This window comes from Colletotrichum graminicola, assembly GCF_000149035.1.
Source record: "Colletotrichum graminicola M1.001 genomic scaffold supercont1.70, whole genome shotgun sequence".
NCBI lineage: Eukaryota > Fungi > Ascomycota > Sordariomycetes > Glomerellales > Glomerellaceae > Colletotrichum > Colletotrichum graminicola.
The window spans coordinates 40,770-61,110 of record NW_007361074.1 but is presented as its reverse complement, the minus strand read 5'-3'; the positions used below and the strand labels follow the sequence as shown (position 1 = coordinate 61,110).

Sequence of the window (20,341 nt, the reverse complement as noted above, 5' to 3'; positions counted from 1 at the left end):
TTTTATATAGTAAGATCTTTTTTCTTCTTAAAAAGGGCGTCTACTAAGACGTTTTTTTTTCTAGGTTAATAGCTAATTTAAAAATTAAAGTCTACTATTAATCCTAACTATTAGGCTTAATAACTATTTAGTAGGTATTTTATTATAAAATATAAAAGTAGCTAATAGTTAGTAATAACTTTAAAACGCTATTAGTAGCTAGTAAGCTTAGCTTATTATTCTTATAGTATAAAGATAATAGTAAGGAGTTCTTTATTATAAATAGTATAGTTTATTTTTATACTACTTATAGTCTTAAAGTAGAAAGTAACTAGGTGCTAGATACTATTTTTTTACTATTAGAGTATTACGCTAGTATATATAAAGTCTAAGGCGTTAGTCTTAATATAGGTTAGAAGTTTAGGCTTAAAATAATAAAGCACTAAGGTAGTAGTAAGAGACTTCCTTAGAGAGTAAAAGCCTTTTATAGTTATTAGTCTATAAGAATAAGTAGTCCTTAGTAGTAAGTTAGGTTAAAGGGCAGGCTATATAACTATACTTAGTAATAAACTAGTAGTAAAAATTATAGAACCTTAGAAAGGATTAGACTCCTTTAATAGTTATTAGGGGCTTTTAATCTTTAATTATAGTAATCTTCTTAAGGTTAAGATAAATACTATTAGTAAAGATAATAAACCTAAGGTACTTAGTAGTAGTTACTTTAAATTTATACTTCTTAATATCTACTTATAGCCTAGCTTTATAAAGCTAGGTAAAAATCTTTTTAATATACTCTTAGTGCTATAGAGGGTTTTTAAAGAAAATTAGGATATTATTTAAGTAGGTAGTATAGAAGTTATTAAGATACTTTATTAAGATATTATTTATATACTACTAAAAGGTAGCTAGGCTATTATATAGGCTAAATAGTAACACCTTATACTTATATATACTATAGTAGGTATAGAAGGTTATTAGATCTTTAGAGTTAAGGTGTATTTAGATTTTATTAAAGGCCTAGTAAATATTAATCTTTATAAAAATCTTTACTTACTTAATACGTAATAAGGTTTTATTAATTAATAAAAAAGGATAGTAGTCCTTTTTTATAAGTTTATTAAGTTTCTAAAAATCTATATAGAATTATAAACTACTATTATATTCTTAAATAAATAGTATAGGAGCAGCCTAAGGCGTATTCCCTAGCTTAAGCTAACCTTTTTATAAGTTCTTTAAGAGGTACTCTCTTATAGCTTTTAGCTCCTCTAAGGATTATTTATATAATAGGTAATAGGTAAGCTTCTTCTTTTCTCCCTCTATAAGCTTAATCTTATAGTTATAAGGGTAATAAAGGGTAAGCTAGTTACTTATTACTTTACTAAAGATATCCTTATAAGTATAAAGTAAAATAAGGAGGTTAGTTTTAACTAAATTATATATAGCCTAGTTATTAGCCTATAGAGGGTTATTAGCTAGCTTCTTTTTTTTTTAGGTAATTATTTAATCTAGCTTATAGAGAGAGATAAAACTAAGCTTAATATCTTATCTTTTTAGATTTATCTTAAAAAATACTATATTAATAAATATAAAATAGTTATACTTTTATAACGTTACTAATTATATAGACTTAGCCTTATAGTAAGGCTGTTTAGTAGTATATATAGGTAGAGGAGAACTATTAAGCGCCCTACTTATCTTATAGAGGTTCTTTTTTAAATCTTCCTTATAGGTGCATTAAAGAATTTATTAAGGTCTTTACTTCTCTATTTTTTACTAGTATTACTAGTAGTTAATCTTAAAGACCTCTTATTAACGTTTAGTATTAATCTAGTGCTAAACTTTAATAGTCTTAAGGGCGTATAAGTCCTTTATCTCTCTAATAATTATTAGAGGATAAGGCTATTATAAGGACTTAGCTAGCTAGACTAGCTGCCTATAGCGTATGTCTAGGTTTACCTTATAGTAAGTAAACTAAATATAACTAAGGATTAAATTATAATAACTAGTATTAAGTTATAATAGTAAGGTTTATTAAATTACTTAATAGTTAATATATAGGTTTATAGTCTAAGTATACTAAATATTATCTAATTATTCTCTATTAAACCTTATAGCTAGTATTAGTTTAGGTAGAGTTTAGTAAGGGGTATTATAAAATTCTTTTAGTAGGGAGGTTACTTAGTTACTTATAAAGGTGTAGCTATTTACTTTTATATTAAGAAGCGCTTAAAGTTAAATACTATATCTATTAAAAGCTATAGTTAACTTTATCTCTAGGGGGTTACCCCTAATAAGATTTTATAAATTAATTAAACGTATAGATAACCTTAAATTATCTTTTATATTAGTTTTTAGTAAGAAGTTAGAATTTACTAGGGAACTTAATTTTTTAGCTCCTCTTTATCTTTAGCCTTAGTAACGTTCTTTATACGTTACTATAGGTTAATCTTATTAATAGAGGTCTTAGGCTTATAGGGGTAGTTATAGGCTATATAGTTAGTAGCTTTATATCTAAAGTAAGTATTAAAATTATAGAGGCGTTAGTATAAAGCAGTAGGGATCTTATCCTAGTTATTAGTTTGTCTACTAGTAGGAATAAGAAATAATAAGTAGATTAGTAGGTTAACTAGATAGATAGGTAGAAAGATAGGTGTAGTTTTATTATACTTAGAAGGCATAGAGAGTTAGAATCCCTTAAGGGGATCTTCTCTCTATATATAATTAACTAACTTCTATATTTCTAGTAATATATATATTAACCTTTATATTATATTATACTTATTATATTATTATATAGATTTGAAACCTTATATTGTTACAGCCTGTTTTAAGCTAGTTACAGCCTGTTACACTACTTGTTACAGCTTGTTACAGCTTAATACGGTCTGTTTAATATCTAGTTTTATTTAAGTAGATATTTCTATTTTTAGTACCCTAGAGTAAATCTAGTTACTATTTATATATATCTACTTTTTATACTTCTTAGAGATAAAGTACTAGAGAGTAAATCTCTATAGGTCTATATCTAGAAGTAAAGGTTATATTAGATATCTTATATATATATATATAGTAGTGTTACTTTAAGTTTATAAATAAGGTTAAATTTAAGGTTAAATTTAAGGTTATAATTATATAAGCTTTTATATCTAAGTGTAGGGGTAGACTTAGTAGCGTTTAAAGTACTAGGTAATACTAAGGTGTTAGTAGTATAACTAGTAGTAGACCTATAGGCCCTACTAAACTAGTTAGTAGTAGTAGCAGCTAGGGGCTCTATAGTATAAGTAATCTTAATAGTATATTTAGTATACTACTAGAAATTAATCTAGGCGTCTATATACTATTAGATTAGGTTATTATAAAGGGTAATAAGGAGTTTATTATAGAAGCGTTACTTTTACTATAACTAGAGGAGACTAAAGACCTAGGCGTATTTAGTAAATTTAGATCTCTTCTAGTAAATATTCTTAAAAGACACTATAAAGGTATTAAGTTTACTTTTAGCCTTATCTACCTTAGTAAGGCTAGTGTATATAAATATAAGTTCTATAATAATATCTTTAGTAGTAGTAATAGTAAGGTTTACTTTACTAATTAGAAGAAACACTAGGTTTATAGCGTCTTTACTAATATAGCTATAAACATACTTAAAGTAATAGTCCTAACTTTACTAAAGGTAATTCTTTAGGTAATAAGTAATATATAGTATCTAATAGTTAAACTTTAGATTTTTTTTATCTTTACTGTTTTTAATTTTAGTAAAAATAGAGATCTCTAGTAGTTTAGCTTTACTTTTATAATAGTAAGTATTTCTACTAGCTAATAAGAAGGCAGGAGAGTTCTCTTATAAGAACTAAGTTTCTAGGTAAGTAATTTATTATTTAAGGACCTTATTTATAAAGCTACTAGTCTTACTAAGGGTGTTATAATTCTTAAGAACCTTAATTTAATTTATTAAAGTAAAATTAGTAGTATAGGCTTTATAAAGCTTTTACTTTAAGGTATTAACTATATCTCCTTACTTTTTTTAGACTATAAAAACGTCTTATATATAGATATAAAGTTATTTAAAATTATTAGCGTAGTAGCTTATAATAAAGCTTAATTTAAGCTTTAAGTTCTACTAAGTATAACATAAGGTAAGTTAGTAGTATACTTACTTATATAAATTAGCTAGATTTTCCTTATATAAGGCCTTAAATATTTTCTTAGTAAACTTTTTTTTTTCTTATTACTAAATAGGGACTAGTTAGTAACCTAAATAGGTATAAGTAGGCTATTAATATAGCGCTATAGGTATTAACTATAAGTAGCTTAGTTAGTGTTAGTAAGGAATTATTTAGGGCTTAATTCTTAGAGGTAGAGTATAAGGTTAAATTCTTATAGGTCTTTAGCTTTATTATCTAGAAGGAGGGTGCTTTATTAATTAGAGGTAAGGTTTTAAGTAGGGGTTATTAATTTAGTGTTAAATACTAAAGGGCTGCCTCTACTAGTAGATTAGGCTATCTTAGTAATAGGGGGAAAGTGTAAAGAAGTTTAGAGGTAGCGTTAGCTAACATATAACTAAGCCTAGAATAAAGTAGTAAGGGGGAGAGGCTAAGCTAAGGTCTAGTAAGGAAAAAAAAGGTTTAAGATATTATGCTTTTATCTCTAGAGAAAATAAGGGTAACCTTTAAATAGTATTATAGTAGTAATACTATATTAGTTAGATATATAACTATATTTCTTATTATAAGAATTTAAAAGTAAAAAAGAAAAAAATCTACCTTAGGGGGCTAGTAGTCTTACTAGCTATTATATAGCTATTTATTTTATTTATAAGTTACCTAATAGTTCTTATAACTAGGGGTTCTTATCCCCTGCCCTTTAGTAGGTCTTTTAGTGCTATAGGGTTTACTAGCTACTAAGGCATAAGTGCACTAACTACTAAGGCTTAGGGCCTTAGCTACTAAGGCGTAGTGTATAGACTACTGTAGCTATAGCGCACTTACTACTAAGGCGTAGTGCCTACTAGCTACTAAACCACACTATAACCCTATTCCTGTCTGTATATCCCCTACGTGACCCCTCTGGCTGTGACATAATAAGAGATATCTATACCTTAGATCCTAGCTGCTTTTTCTAGATATACTATAATTCTAAAGAGCCTATTACTAGCCTATTAGCCCCCCTACCCTCTATAATACTAGTCTTATTTATATTCTATTAGTTAAATAAATAAATTCCCTAAATAGTAGAGATATTAGTTAGATAATAAAAGAATTCTTTAATAACCTTAGAAAAATAGGCTGCCTATTAGCAGGCATCTATTAATCTAGAGCCCTTAGTTCTAATAAATAGATTTTACTACTAAAATTAGGCTATCTACCTCTTGCTAAGAGGAGGATGCTTATTACTTATTATACGTTCTACTAGGCCCTTTACTTATTAATAATTAAGGGACCTGCCTAAAGAATCTTAAAGGGATATATAGGCAGCTAATATCTCCTCCTGGCTTAGGGATAGTCGCTATAGATAGGCATAAGCAGTGCCCTTTAATTACCTACTGTAAAGCTAGTGTTAAAGAGTATAGTATAAGATCCCCTATTTACAAGCTGCCTAGCGGACAGAGTAACTACTATTAATATCTAGAAGTGCCTGTTAGAGCTAATCTTTAGTATATTACTTTATAATAGGTTAAGGAAGGTATACTAAAAATTTAAAGCGATTTAGATAACTATAGGAAATGTTATAATAGTTTAAAGAAAGTAGTAATGTTAATAAAGGAGGAGAGTTTAGGTGGTGCAAAAGCGGGGGTGGTGCAGAAGCGGGGTATTTGAGTTATTATATGTATTTACCCTTTAAAGAGGGCTAATGGGTATAAGCAGCACTGGAAGAGAGGAATAAAAACATAATTAATATAAGGACAACTACTGCTGCATACGTACTTCAAGAAAAATTATAGTAAAGCATGTACTGCACTATAGGGATTCTAAAGCTTCGTGTTTTACTTACCAACTAGATCTAGAGAGTGATCCGTAAGTAAATATACTTACGGATAGGTAAGAAACAGGCTTATTCTAAAGTGTTTTCAGGATGCATTTGCCTGCATAAGCATCGTATGACCGATTTCCTGTATCTTCTGCCCAAAGTGGCATGGTCTCAAGATAGTTGAAGAGAGTTTCCACCATGACTATGGAATATGTTTGATGCAAAGCCGGCATCATGAAAAGTCGCGGGTGGCATTTCTTGGCTTGTCTTCCGAGGATATGGTCCTCGACTGTCTACTGAGAGTCGAGGGGGTGTATACTTTGATGATTATAGCTACGGCGCCGATACGAAAGGAGACCAAACTCAATCTTCATACATGGGGATCATACTCTTTCACCAGGACACGGCTTGGAGCCGACGATGCGGAGACATAGATGGTAGAACTACCCGATCCCTGCCAAATCCAATCATTCCGCCAACCTGGGTTCATCCGCGGCAATTCATGTGTCTTTGCCCCTCCCCCAGGTGCCGAGCCAGTCCTGAAACCCGCCAATTAGACGGGCAGTTGTCTATTGGAGTCTGGAGAGCAACTCTATCAAAAGACCCTGAAGGATCCACGAGGAGATTCGTCCTGTTTCTCCCTCGTGCATGACCTGCCGAAACCTTCGAGGTCAAGAGTAAGCTTTGGCCATCATCAACGAGCTGCATGTGTTAAAAACCACCATCTTGTTGTTATTCTTCATCTGCCTGGAGCACAAAGGCACTATGCTCTCTCCCACGCCCCTTGACAGCCTCGAGAGCTCCGGCCCTCGGTCTCAGTCCCATGATCCGTCGCACTCACACACCCAAACCCCTCGGTACTTCGGAGCAGCCACGACGACGCCCGCAACCTCTTCGGGCTGGGGTCTCGGCGACCCGGCGGCCCCCTTGCATCATCTGTCCTCCGAGGCCTCGACCTCGCCGGCCGAGTCTTGGCGGCTCGACGAGTTCGTCACCGACCCCGGCTACCTGGCCTACCAGGAGGAGCTGAGATGCCTGATATTCAACACGGCCCAGACGGCCGCCCCGACGAGGGAGGGCACGCCCGAGGCGGCGGTTTACGGCGCCTTCGCGGCGGGGGGCTTCGCGGCCTCCGGGACCATCTCAAGCGACGAGGGAACCGCGCGGCGGCAGGCCGGTCAGATTCTAGGGACCGGCCGGAGGCTCGAGTATCTGAAGAATTACATAGGCGAGGTTGCGCCATGGGTAAGCAAGCAGCCCCGCATGTGAGCTACACCTATACTCCCTATGCCATGAACCTCACCCGCAGACCAGCTCGACATGTTTGACAGCGACCGCGCCTTCGGCATCCAAGTGCCCGTCCTCGCGCGCAGCTCGTGCGCGTCGTCGTGGGAGGCACCGCTCGGCAGCCACTTGGACGGCATGAGGAGGGTGTTCTCGGTTCCGTCTGATATGAGGGCGCCGCAGAGGTCTGGAGCACACACAAACACACACATACACTAGTCAGCTCTTCCACCAGTCCAGGACGCCCGACATGCACGCCAACTACGCCGTCTACCTGTGCGCCAAGGTCTGCGAGCTCGTGGCCGACAGGGCGCGGCACTTTGAGCTCGACGACGCCGCCGACGGCTGCGACCCCGACGAGCTGGCCGGCCGCTGGATCCGGCTCTGGGAGGACCTCCAGGCGTGGACGAGAGACCGGCCGCCCGAGCTGCTCCCCGTGCAGAGCGTGCAGAGCATCCCGTTGCCGCAGATCCTCTTCCTGCACTGGGCGGCCATCTCGTCGAACCAGCTGTACCACACGGCCTGCACGCTCCTCCTGGGGTCCATGCCCAGGCCGCTCAGCCCGAAGCAGCTGCCGGGCGTCACCGGCTCCGTCGTCTGGCACGCCAAGTGCATCTGCGGCATATCCCTCGCGAACCCGCACCAGGGCTGCTTGAACAACGCCATCCAGCCTCTGTGGGTTGTCGGCAGGCTCCTCAGTCACAGGTCGGAGCACGCCCTCCTCGTGAGACTCATCCGCAGCATCGAGACCGTCACCGGATGGGGCACGTGTTGGAGGATCGACGACTTGGAGGCCGCCTGGGGGTACAAAGTATGCAAAGAGCTGAAGAACCGCTAGCACCGCCGGGATATTTACATCGGGCACCGTTTCCAACTATTCGTAATCCGTTGCCTAAACAGCGCGTACATCGACCGCACCGCATCTCTCTACATCTACATCAGCCCCCAGTCCTCGCGGGCCTTGGCCGAGAATCCATCGACGCGCCATCCCGTCAGCGCCCTGACGCGCTCGAAACACCTCAAGATGGCCCTCTGCTGCGGCTCGTACGTCATCCTCTGCGCGGCAAGGTACAGCGACGCGACCAGGCAGAGGTCCCAGCTGTCCCGCCGGTCGTTGTTCAGCGCGATGCCGCACACGCTCTGGGCGTGCCACAGCGGCGACGACAACGGCGCGGCCGACGACTTCTTGGCCGCCGCCGCCGCCGCCGCCGTCTGCAGCAGCAGCACGCGCGGCTTGTTCTGCAGCAGCAGGGGCATGGCGGTGTGGTACAGCGGGTTCGCGAAGACGGCGGCGCCGTTGGTGAACAGGACGACAGGGAACAGGCTCTCCTCGCCGTCCATCTCGGCCATGGGCCGGAACTCCTGGGCCCGGTTGGCGTACCACGCGCCCAGGGCGTCGCTGAGCATCGTCCAGCGGTGGACGGGGGTCGGGGGGGACGCCCGGGCCGACGGCGGTGTGCGCGCGGGAGCCGCCGCCGCCTGCGCAGAAGTTGACGACCTGGGAGCAGAGGAGGAGCGGCTCGACAGTGCATCGGAACATGGTCTCGGCGATCGAGGAGGAATCCCACGGCTGGGACATGGCGTCGTAGTGTAGCCGCTCCGGGACGGAGATCGGCGCGCCGGTCACGAGTGCCGCCGCAAGCTCTGGGTTGGTTGCGCGTCAGCTCCGGGACGGACCTGTGGCCTTCTCGAGTCGATTTAGAGAATTGCAAGTTTTTCTTCTTCTTACCGAGCCGTATCAATACAGACAGGATTGCGATAGCCTTTGGAGTCACTTCAGCGAGCGCCACACTCCAGAAGTTGTCGTCCATCATCCCATGCAGATCCTGCCAGGCGTCCGGGACGCTCGAGGTGAACTGGCATGCAGTCCAAAGAGCCAAATGTACCAGACCGCCGTCGCCCATGCTGACGCCGCCTTCTGCATGCATTGGCCTCGCGCGAGCAAGGGACTTGAGGTGTTCGACATGGCCGAACGGTGTGCCGCTCACGTCCGCCTGTTGCGCGACGGCTGCCACGGCCAAAAGTGAAATGGAAAACACCCTCGTTCTCGATCGCGAGTCGGGGCACATGGAGGCCGAACGTCTGGCTCATGTCGCACAAGTCGAGCTTTGTCCGACGTCAGTAAAACCCAGCGCGGGACGGACAGCCCGGCATAAACGGAAACCTATCCATGGCGCAACCTGGTATGTAAAGTGGCGTAACAGCTGCAGCAGTCGGTCTGGAGAAACGCTGGGCGCCGTCAGAGGGAGCGTCGCCGCGGGTGCCCTCCTCTCCTCGGCCGAGTTGGGCGACGCGGATATCAACTCCTGCGGACTCACTCGGAACCCATCGCCGGCCGCGGCGTACGACCCGGAGCCGCGGCTCGGCAGCGACTCCAAGTCTGCGCCCTCGTTCCCCAGAGAAAGTAAAGCGTTGAGCGCGGTCTCGTATGCCGCGTCGCTGTTCGCCGACCCGTCTGGCGGCTTGTCCGTAATGTGGAAGTTGCCCGCTGGCGATGCGAGGCTCTCATGGCCGATGCTCTGGGATCGCCATTGCGTGCGCGGCGACGGGTGGTGAAAGGGTGGTGCCAAATGTGGCTCTAGGGGCTGGAGTTGCAGAACGGGAGCGTCCAAGAGTTGAGGGTCGTTTTGAAAGGTTGAGACTGGTGGCGCCGGTGTCTGCGAGGGCGATATACAGACGGGAATGTCGGTTGAGTTTGTTGTAATGGATGGGTTTGGAGGGTCTTGGGACACAGGGGAGGGTGGTGATGAAGGTTCTGCGGTTTGATTCGGGCATGTCGGGTTAACAAACTGTATGCATATGTGAGCCGTGAGGCTTTAACATGACAACGCGGCCAAGTCGCCAACCTGTAGCTTGAAGTATCTCGGCGGCGTCGATGCATCACCCGCGTCCGACGTCGACGATACGGTCAACGCATTCTTGTCCAAGAACGTCAGTCGAGAGCCGTACTGGCACTCAAAGCCCCCATCGATGCAGCGCTGACACCTCGGCTTTCTCTCGTCGCCTGCGTTATCGTGAAAAAGCACATGCCGTCAGCTTTCAAGTGTCACCGAAACATGGTTAGCCTACGGGGAGTGGTGGTGTTTCTTCGTCGTTGAAAACATATACGGCGGCCCGGATTATCACCAAAACACCAAAAGGGATGTAGAAAGAGGCTCACATTTGCGCCGCCGGATCCGACACTTTAAACACCCAGTCCGTGTTCTCTGGCGCCGCTGTCTCGGAGGCCTGGTTCCGGTTTCAGTCCCAGCACCGCTTCCCAATACTGAGTCCGTGTCGTCCGCCATCGTTCCCGTTCGGCTCGTATCGTCGAATCTATCAACCGATGCTTGCATTGGCCCCCATGACCAGAGGGAAGCAGATGATATTGTCCGATTGGGAAGGCAGAAGAGCCCCCCCCCCAAACAAATGCTGGGGGAACACGCGGAGAAGTGCGGATTAGACGAGCATGGACCGGGGGGTTGGGGGGGTTCTCACCCAGCCCAGGTGAAGCTCTGTGGAAGCATAAATTGTGGATAGATGTCAGGGGCAACATGGAACGATTTGGAGTTCATTCATGAGATCCGACGGTCGAATTGACTCGAGTATAGCCGGTCAACGTCTGGAACTGGCATCGTCTCATAACGACATGCTCCCAATCCTGCACTATTCCATCACACAAGACAATGAATCCCATTCCATCCATCTATCCAGCACGGACTAACCATAGTCACCCCTCACGGAACCCTGTCGAGCACGAGTCAACAGGGGCTGCTAGGCGCGGGGTTGGCGAAACATGGGCGACATATATCCTGACGTCAAGAACCATTGGGACTCGAAACACGTTGTCGTTCTTGGCCGGTATTTATTCATGAATCAAGCAACTCCGTCGTTTTCTCTGCAACAAATTTCCTTCATACAATACCATATCCAATTCTCTTTGAGGAGAAATTCAAAATGGGCAAGGAAACTATTACCCTCGCTTCCGGCCGTGAAATGCCTCTCGTGGGCTTCGGCTTGTGGAAAGTTCCCCGCGAGTCCTGCGCCGATACCGTCTACAACGTCAGTACCATACTCCCGTAGCTCCGAACGAAGCCGTCCCGGACACGAGTGGCACTCACTGACGCCCCTTCTTTCACACAAGGCTATCAAGACCGGTTACCGCCTCTTTGACGGCGCCTACGACTATCAGAACGAGAAGGAGGCCGGAGAGGGCGTCCGCCGCGCCATCGCCGACGGCCTTGTGAAGCGTGAGGACATCTTCATCACCACCAAGCTGTGGAACAACTACCACCGCAAGGAGCACGCCATTCCCACGGCCAAGAAGCAGAACGAGACCTGGGGCCTGGGCTACATCGACCTGTTCCTCATCCACTTCCCCGTTGCCCTCAAGTACATTGACCCTGCCGTCAACGAGTACCCTGTAAGCCTGCCACCTCCCTCGCCGTCCGTCCTACATGGACAACCGAGAGACAAAAACGTTAAACTCACACGAGAGAAAAAAAAAATTTAGTGTTGGTGGATGGACAAGGACCAGAAGATTGTCGAGCCAGACAGCGTCCCCATCCGCGAGACCTGGGAGTGCTTGGAGACGCTCGTCGACGAGGGCATCGCCAAGTCCATCGGCGTCTCCAACTTCCAGGCCCAGTCCCTCTACGACATCCAGTCCTACGCCCGGCACCCCATCTCGTCGCTGCAGATCGAGCACCACCCCTACCTCGTGCAGCCCGACCTCGTGGCCATGGCCCAGGAGCACAAGATCGCCGTCACCGCCTACTCCTCCTTCGGGCCCCAGTCCTTCCTCGAGATCTCCAACAAGCGCGCCCTCGACGCCAAGGGCCTCTTCGAAGTCGACCCCGTCAAGAAGGCCGCCGACAAGCACGGCGTCACGCCGGCCCAGGTCCTTCTCCGCTGGGCCACCCAGCGCGGCGTCGCCGTCATCCCCAAGAGCAACAGCCAGAACCGCCTGAAGCAGAACCTCGAGGTCAACGGCTTCGACTTGACCCCCGAGGAGATCGAGTCCATATCCGACCTCGACCTCGGCCTGCGCTTCAACGACCCCGGTTTCTACCTGCCCCAGCGCCCTCTGCGCATCTTCGCCTAAGCGCGACCCATCATAGGGATATGATAGATGGCTGGTGTTGATGGGTGGATTCCGGGAACAGGAGCACAGGATAGCATGGATGGCATGGATGGTTTACAGAAGCTGCCATGAATTGATCAACTATATTTCGACTGCAATTGACTTCCCCCCCTTCTTTTGTGAGGTGTCCATCGCCTGTGCTCTGCCAGTACCGTCCGAAAGGCTGCATGTGCTCGTCGGCCACGTGTATCAAACCAAAGTTGCAAACCTCTTTCCAAATCCCACGTGTTTCATTGATCCTCGGAACCGAGTCCTGGAAGCATGTCGGCCTATCGAAAGCCGAAGCAGAACCTCCGTCATCCGAACGAACTAGCAAAAGCAAGCATCATCCCTAATACACCGACTAATGACTAAACGTGGTGCGTGGTGCTTAAGATTTCCTAATCGGGCGGTCGACAAAAGAAAAACAAAACACGCATTTCTCATGGGATTCGATGAGGAAGTCCTACGCGCTCGGCATATTGCCCAGACTCCCCAAGAGCGGCGGCGGTCTGCTGTATTGTTGCCAGTCAAAGAGGGGATCGCATATTGGGGAAAATGTTAACGTGACGAGACGGTGCGCATGAGACATGAGGGGGAAGCTTTTCGCGCAATCTGACCGGCTAGATGCCATTCCCTTCTCTCACATCTTTCTTGTGACGGACCTTGTTCTGTCTGTCATGTTGTAGCTCAACGATCCTACTGCACAGATCCCTTACCGATTGGTATACATCGATTATAGACAATTGCTGAAATTCTCATAGACTTGACTGGAGTGACCCTCCTCCTCCATCTCCCTTGGACCGTTAGCTCGCAAACATCAAGGCCCTCAACATGGTCGCCACAGCCATAGCACCCGAGACGCTCGTCAATGGTGCCGCGAAAGCATCTGCACGGCCGCCTTCGCCGTCCGTCGCGGCGGCACGGTCATTGTGATTGGTGTAGGGCGCGAGATCATGAACAACCTGCCCTTCATGCACATCTCTCTCGCCGAGGTGAGGAAAATGGCTCCCGGTTCCTATACCAGCTCGGAACGGAGACGCGGTGTGCTGACGTGTTGCGACAACGACAGATAAAGCTCGAGTTCATCAACAGGTACCGTGACACGTGGCCCGCCGGCATCGCTTGCCTCAACAGCGGCATTCTAGACCTCAAGAGCCTCATCTCGCACACGTTTCCTCTCGAGAAGGCAGTTGACGCCCTTACACTCGCCTCGGACTACAGGAACGGCAGCATCAAAGTGCAGATTGTGGATGAGATTGACTCCCCCATCTTCTGAGGAACAACAGCGGCAAAGTCATCATTAAATGGTTGAGGGAGTGAGGCTTTGCAGAATGGGCAGTGGAAAGCATAAGATAATTATTGTTCATAGCATTGAAGCATTGATGATCATTTGAAAGAACCGCGAACATGGATATAGATTACACTCTGTTTATTACTGATGAACATAATCGCTCTAGACCCTCTCAAGTTGAGGAATGACTCCAAACTTCACTCCTAGTTCTACAGCCATGGCCTGGGGTGTTTCGAACGCGCAAGTGTATGTTATCTTGGTGCGTGTGATTTATCACGATATACACTACATAAGAGGGGCGAGGAGCTGAGTTCATCGCTTCAGTACAATATCATTGACATTAGTTCATTGTGCTGTGTAAAGTATTCCGTCCCTGCCTTCCGGCCCCTTTTGAGATAGGGTTTCGATGAAGTATGAGAGACGATGCCATTCGTGCTTGTAAACTGGAGATGGCCTCCCGTAGCCCAGCTACTCTCTCTAAACTGTACAGCTCCTTCCTCCTAGTTGTTGAGCCAAAAGGATCCATTGACCACACGAAGTAGCGTTGGAAACCAGTCTTGTCTTCAAGTCAACCTGAAGAATATCGTTGCCGGTGAACGAAACAGGTGTTCCTGCAGGAACGGTTCTACAAAAGGGTCCCACCATTAACATGACCATACCTTTACATGCATCCGGCACTAGACTCACGAGTTGTAGCCGGTCGACACGGCATCATACTGCCAGTTGAGAGCGATCTGGTCACACGTGTGGATGAAAAAGGTTGTGGCCTGCGTCACGTTCGTCGTAAGGTTGGACGGTGTCTTGATGGCTTCCCAGAAGGCGTCGATTCCGTAGGTAGGCGGACCAAAGGTTTCGTCGGCGCTGACGAGATCCTGTGAAACAATCGTGGCCACCTCCTCCTTGCCGGAAACGCCACCGGTCGAGAAGATGCTGAGCCACCGATTGGCGATATCCAACGCTTCGTCACGGCAAAGACATGACGGTTCTTCCCAAAGAGACAAGGCGGAGCCTCGTGATATCGCGCCAAGGGTAGCGACAGCTACTGATATCAGGGCGAGATAACGCATGATGATGCTGGTAGTAGGTTCGAGATGACATGGCGGGCACATCCGAGAGGGATCGCTGCCCTTTTGAACAGATTACCGAGACAAAACCTTCCACGTCGGATGGTGTGGCTCCCGAAGCCCAGCCAAATATTTGATCCAGATTGTGTATAATTCCAAAACGAGTATGGAGGCACATGGGTTTTCGGGTCGTGCCACAAGGGGCGTCAGGCTCAGGAATGTGGCCGTCAACTAAGGCCGCATATAGCAGGTTACACGGGCAGATGTGCTTTCGTGACATGGGAAAACTAAATTTGATGTCTCGCAAGGTAGCACCCGAACAGTCTACATAAACATATGCAACCTTGTGGAGTACACACTTTTGGGATATCGCAGGTGGTGACGCCTATATACCGACAACCCTCGGAGTGTGTATTGGTTAGGATCTCGTGTGGCCGAATTCCACTGTCGCATTGGCTAATAAGAGTCAACTTTTGCCCTAGAGGAATTCCTGGCGGCGCTCAGGAAATGTGACTGGATAGTTGAAGCGGTGGTAGTTGCAAACAAGGTCAAGGCATTCAACCTCTCATCAAAGGTCTATCCATTGGAAACTCGGTTCGCGATAACTCACCAGCGATAGTTTGCTGACAAGGATGAGATCTTCTGGCACTCGGTTTCGTGGGTGTCAGCAACGTCACTACTCGAACGACGTGACAGAATGTCGTATCAACTTTCTCACCCATTTGCTTTCGTAGTTAAATCGATGTGAAATCACCCCGTGCTTACCAATCATCGCCCGACTATTTCCTTGTTTTGGCTGCAGCATATGTTCTGCTCATGTAAGCGCTTCTCCCGTCCCTGTGGTTTTGTAGCAAGATCTGCCCGCCGTTCGGTCCCAAGATTAGACCGCAGTCCGAAAGTCCACCACAAGTCGGACGGGAATTAGTTTCCGGATCATGAGCGGTCCATCGTGAATCAGCACGGAACCGGGTGAGGAAACCAACTACAAATATACCCAAAGCCGGCCCGTAAAGCCGAAGAGAAGAACATCATTTCTTTGCACCAAACCCAGAATGGCGCCCAAGACCGTCCTCGTCACCGGCGCGAACGGCTACATCGGCAACGCCGTTGCGCGCGCCTTCGTGGCCGCTGGATGGACGACGTATGGCCTCGTCAGGTCCCTTTCGGCCGCTACGGCGCTCGCCCAGGAGGAGATTGTCCCCGTCGTCGGCGCCATCGACGACCACGCCTCCCACGCCGATATCCGGAGCCACCTACCGTCGACCCTCGACGCCATCGTCTCGGTCACGGAGAACATTCTCGACTATGTGCCCCACTACCAAAACACTGTCCAGATGCTCCGGACTCTGGGAGAGGCTAGCTCGGCAGCCGGCCTGCGACCGCTCGTCATCTTCACCTCCGGTTGTAAGGACTACGGCGTAGGCCCGCATTACCACGGAGCGCCAGGCCTGACTCCGCACACGGAGGAATCGCCCATAAACACGATCCCTCTCCTGAAGGACCGAGCGACGTACGCCGTGAGGGTCTTTGATCACTCCGACGTGTTTGCTCCGGTTCTCGTGAGGCCGACCAACGTCTACGGTCGCAGCTCGAGCTTTTACAAGGCCTTCTTCGACGTCGCGGCCAAGACCGGCGCCGAGGGGAAGCCGCTCCTGTTGCCGGCTGCGCCGAGCACCATCGTCCACGCCCTTCATGTCGACGACTGCGCGGAAGCATACGTTGCCATTGCCGCACATCCGAACAGGGCAGAGGTCGAGGGGCAGGCCTTCAACATCTCAGCCCAGCGGTATGAGACGGTCGATGAGGTGGCGCGCGCTCTGGCTGTCGAGTACGGGATTCAGGGTGGCCTGCAATACGCCGAGCCCTCTTCTCTGAAGGAGGGAGAGGACCCGTGGCCGCCAGGGATCATCAGCTTCCCCCAGTGGACCGACTCGACAAAACTCACGAGACTGACCGGATGGAAACACCGCCGCCCGCTGTTTCACGAGTCGATCCACGTGTACCGTTTGGCATACGAGGCAAGCAGAGCGGCGGGGCATGATAACATCCGCAGGGTCGACGGGTACCTGCAGGCCTGGACAAAACCAGATTCGGCCTAATGACTTTAGCATATGAGAAAAAGAGAGAGAAAAGAAGCAAAAGGCATAGGACGACGATTTCGATGGAAAAGTTGCAACCCTGCTCTGATGTACAATATAGCAGACAGAGCACAGTTGCCAGCCATTATAATAAGCAATGACTTTCGACGAGTCTATAACAACAGAGCCATGTTTTGTAGCTAAACATGCGATATTGGATTGCTGATGCAGCTGCGTGAACTGGGTGCGCCATCACTAGAGCACTGAGATGCTCAGGCTCTGGTTCATTGGTGTTTGACACCAATTCCGATGCACTTCGTCGGAGCTTGTAATCAGAAGAGGTAAGCAATCTACCTGAGAACGTCATCGCGTCTCTCGTGGGGGGGGCATGAAGGGGTTCGTGCATTCCTGAGAGCCAGAATCCACTAAATCTCACGTTGGAAGTGAGAAAGCCTTGATAGCACCTAGTAAATCGAACGCCGCGAAGAGATGGAGATGGACTGTGAGAGATGGCGTGGTCGACGTTGGCAACTGGACGGCGACGAACCCGTCACAGTTGGATCGAGGCTCAATAAGGAAGAAGCTCCGCCCCCACCTCCCGGACATACGACGCTGTGTTCCCCAGTTCGGCCGACCAGGAGGCTCGGCTGGGACATGGCTCCGGGCGTTCGCGGGGCGCGGGTTGCGTCTCTCTCGCCACTCTCTCTCGTACCGAGGACCCATGTTACTGTATTGAGAACCGGGAGATCCTTGGTAACAGACCTACCGGTAGGGATATTTCTCACAGCTGCGTGGATAGTAAGAGTGTTCCCCGGGAGCCAGGGAATCATGCTCTCGGCTCGGGATGTGCGGAGCAAGTGCTCCTGCAAGGGGCCTCCCCGTTTACCCCTACCAGGAGCGACGCAGGCATTGAAGAAACGAACGCCGAGCGAGGAGTGAAGCAGAAACCTCCGAAGTTCAGCCATGACCGATATGTGTGTGTGTCTTGGCGGGTCGGCGCTTGGGAACAAGATGGTGGGAGGGCCCGAAAGGGAGAAACGGCAGTTCGTGACGAGCACTAGGTAGCGGCGCAATGCCGACCGCTGACCCATGACACCCTCCTCTGACGCGAATCCCAAGGGCCAAGAGTGACGACGTAATGTCGACGCGGCGTCCTGCTAGCGATGGCTTCGAGTGTATCTTACGTGGTTGAAGGGACAAGGTGGCAGGCCTTGAGCGTCGATCATTCATGATGGTTTCCTTGGGGGTTTCCGTTCATGTTTTCAACATCTTCACATGTGCGAAGGGGGGGGGGGACACGCCCGTAGGCATTTTGGCATCTTTACGCTGTCGAAAGCCCACCTGCCCACCTATGCGGGCGAGCGGCCGCATCCATCGGATCATTGCCGAGCAAATGCAATTTCTTTTCGTCTCATGTTTGCACCGTTTCGACTCGGCGTTGTCATTGACTAAGCGGCTCCTTGAGCCTCCTGTCTTTACGCTTGCTGCCGAAGAGGTGTGAGGGATGTGGGCGCGAGGGTGTGGGTGTGTGAGAGTAAGTGAGAGCAAGTGGGAGAAAATGGTGTACTCCGTATCGGCGTTTAGATTCTCAAAGGCCTGACGATCATAGTCCACGCACAGACTTTATATTAGCAAGCCACGGCAAGCCGTTGCACACCAAGGAGGGTTACATCTTGGCTTCATAAGCCAGTTGTCCGTCACACATGGATAACTCACTCTACACATCTTTGACCGAGCCGTTGGTATGGAAGAATCTGCACCAAGGCTAAAGGCCCAAGACCAAGAGAACGACCTGACGGCCACATGAAACACGGGCAAATCTCCCATACGGGGGACCCCCTACGGCTCCCTATGCCCACATCGGCCCCACCAACTTGGCAAGTCGGAAACACAGCTTCACGCCATCTCATGATCTTTGGTGGAGAGAGGGACGGCGACGATCCAATCGACATGATCTTCCTCAAGATCGCCGCCCACCCTGCAAGGCCCTGTCTTCCCGAAGGGGTATCGCCTGTTGGAGCCTCAAACGGTCGCGGAACATCGTCAGACATCTTGGCGGCAAGCGGACATCGCGGACGCCCAGCGTCGACGTATAGACCGACCTGCGTCCACGTCGTCGGTCGTTGTCTTGGCGCTTCTTTGCGTGTCCTGGGTCGTGATGAGGCTTCATGAGGGCCACAATGCTTCCACCCCTGCTGTGGGCATCTTATCATGCATGGCAAAGTTCCCATAGAGCCCCGTCCAAGAGTCTTGTTGGGTCTTGGCTTTCCGCGTTTTATTTTCCAAATCCTCCGTCATCTAGTGTCTACCTCCTAGCTCCCAATCCTAATATAACTCAAAATTTAGACTCACCTGCGGTCTGAATGAAGTTTTGTCTCCATCTTCATACCTTCCCTTACTTCCCTTCAAACAAGAATCCTCCCAGCGAGGAACAGCCGTCTTTTCTCGTCAAGACAGGCTATTACAGTCATTTACGCATTTTACGCCATTTTAATCACGTTTAGGGATAGTCACTGTTGATCAGTGCTCGTTTTCTGTCATTCTCTCGGATTACTCTTCGACTCGGACTCACTTTCCTCTCTTTATTCAATATGAGATTCAACTCAGCCTGGGCCTTGATGGCTGCTGCCACGGTCAGCGCGATGCCCCAGCCCGTCAAGAGAGACCCTTTCCCTGCAGATGGAACCGTCGTGGGAGGCGTTTCGCATCGTCCTTTCAGGAGTAAGTTCTCGAGCCCCCTCAGCAGTATACTCAGCCGTTGGCCGCCATCACTAACAACAAGCATCAGTCAGGAGACAGGCAGCAGCCCCAGCAACCCCTCAAGGCAACCAAATCATCCCGGTGGTAGTCGGCGGTCCGCAGGACACTTTCGTCCCGAACTTGATTCAGGCCCAGGTCGGCGATATCGTGCAGTTCCAGTTCAGCAACGGCAACCATACCGTGACACAGAGCGCTGAGGGAGCCGCATGCCAGCCTCTGCAGGCGACAAACGCCGGCGCCATTCACAGCGGCCACATCCCGTACCAGGACGGCCAGGCCATGGTCGGGACCTTTAACATGCCCGTCACCAGCACCGCGCCGATGTTCCTGTACTGCGCCACGGGACCGCATTGTCAAGAAGGCCAGGTCATGGTGATCAACCCGTAAGTAGCGAGAGCACTTGAACTTGTGAGGTCCACGAGAGCTTACAAAGCCATAGCACATCCGCGACCCAAGTCGTTCAGTACTCCAAGCTATCGGCGGCTTCACAGAAGAGCGTTGACGGAACCACGGTTGCCGGTGGCGCCGTTGGGCAGATCCCCCTAGCGAACGCGGCCTTTGTCCCGGCACCGGCGAAAGCGGGCGGCGCCGGTGGTGGCGCGCCTCCTGCCGCTGCCCCTGCCGCACCAGCAGCTCCCGCCGAATCTGCCACCCCCGCCGAATCCGCCGCTCCAGCCGCTCCCGCCGAATCCGCCGCTCCCGCTGCCAACCCTGCCCAAGATCCTGCTGCTGCTCCCGCCGCCCCTGCGGCGTAGTGGTCCTCCGGAATTCTCTGCTTGGGCCCAGGAAGCTCGACCGCGATGCAAGGCACGCC

The 20,341-nt window shown here is 48.3% G+C and overlaps 7 protein-coding genes across 7 annotated transcripts; 5 read left to right on the top strand and 2 right to left on the bottom strand.

Annotated features, from left to right (window-relative positions):
• Nucleotides 1-6,711: 6,711 nt before the first annotated feature.
• Nucleotides 6,712-8,068, top strand: GLRG_10981 (C6 zinc finger domain-containing protein; the record flags this gene model as incomplete). Its single annotated transcript, XM_008101615.1, has 3 exons — nt 6,712-7,191; nt 7,261-7,415; nt 7,471-8,068. The coding sequence occupies 3 exons, from the start codon at nt 6,712-6,714 to the stop codon at nt 8,066-8,068; spliced, it is 1,233 nt and encodes a 410-aa protein (XP_008099806.1).
• Nucleotides 8,069-8,163: 95 nt separating this feature from the next.
• Nucleotides 8,164-11,038, bottom strand: GLRG_10980 (uncharacterized protein; the record flags this gene model as incomplete). The annotated part of the gene is made up of 7 exons (XM_008101614.1): nt 8,164-8,728; nt 8,799-8,874; nt 8,960-9,148; nt 9,219-9,336; nt 9,411-10,019; nt 10,077-10,234; nt 10,951-11,038. 7 exons carry the CDS (start codon nt 11,036-11,038, stop codon nt 8,164-8,166), a joined length of 1,803 nt encoding a protein of 600 aa, XP_008099805.1.
• Nucleotides 11,039-11,166: 128 nt separating this feature from the next.
• On the top strand, nt 11,167-12,313 carry GLRG_10979 (aldo/keto reductase; the record flags this gene model as incomplete). The annotated part of the gene is made up of 3 exons (XM_008101613.1): nt 11,167-11,271; nt 11,354-11,632; nt 11,723-12,313. The coding sequence occupies 3 exons, from the start codon at nt 11,167-11,169 to the stop codon at nt 12,311-12,313; spliced, it is 975 nt and encodes a 324-aa protein (XP_008099804.1).
• Nucleotides 12,314-13,287: 974 nt separating this feature from the next.
• Nucleotides 13,288-13,610, top strand: GLRG_10978 (sorbitol dehydrogenase; the record flags this gene model as incomplete). Its single annotated transcript, XM_008101612.1, has 2 exons — nt 13,288-13,326; nt 13,404-13,610. The coding sequence occupies 2 exons, from the start codon at nt 13,288-13,290 to the stop codon at nt 13,608-13,610; spliced, it is 246 nt and encodes an 81-aa protein (XP_008099803.1).
• Nucleotides 13,611-14,308: 698 nt separating this feature from the next.
• Nucleotides 14,309-14,692, bottom strand: GLRG_10977 (uncharacterized protein; the record flags this gene model as incomplete). Its single annotated transcript, XM_008101611.1, has 1 exon — nt 14,309-14,692. One exon carries the CDS (start codon nt 14,690-14,692, stop codon nt 14,309-14,311), a length of 384 nt encoding a protein of 127 aa, XP_008099802.1.
• Nucleotides 14,693-15,741: 1,049 nt separating this feature from the next.
• GLRG_10976 (NAD dependent epimerase/dehydratase) lies at nt 15,742-16,788 on the top strand (the record flags this gene model as incomplete). The annotated part of the gene is made up of 1 exon (XM_008101610.1): nt 15,742-16,788. The coding sequence occupies one exon, from the start codon at nt 15,742-15,744 to the stop codon at nt 16,786-16,788; it is 1,047 nt and encodes a 348-aa protein (XP_008099801.1).
• Nucleotides 16,789-19,385: 2,597 nt separating this feature from the next.
• Nucleotides 19,386-20,282, top strand: GLRG_10975 (uncharacterized protein; the record flags this gene model as incomplete). The annotated part of the gene is made up of 3 exons (XM_008101609.1): nt 19,386-19,488; nt 19,556-19,910; nt 19,967-20,282. The coding sequence occupies 3 exons, from the start codon at nt 19,386-19,388 to the stop codon at nt 20,280-20,282; spliced, it is 774 nt and encodes a 257-aa protein (XP_008099800.1).
• Nucleotides 20,283-20,341: the final 59 nt, after the last annotated feature.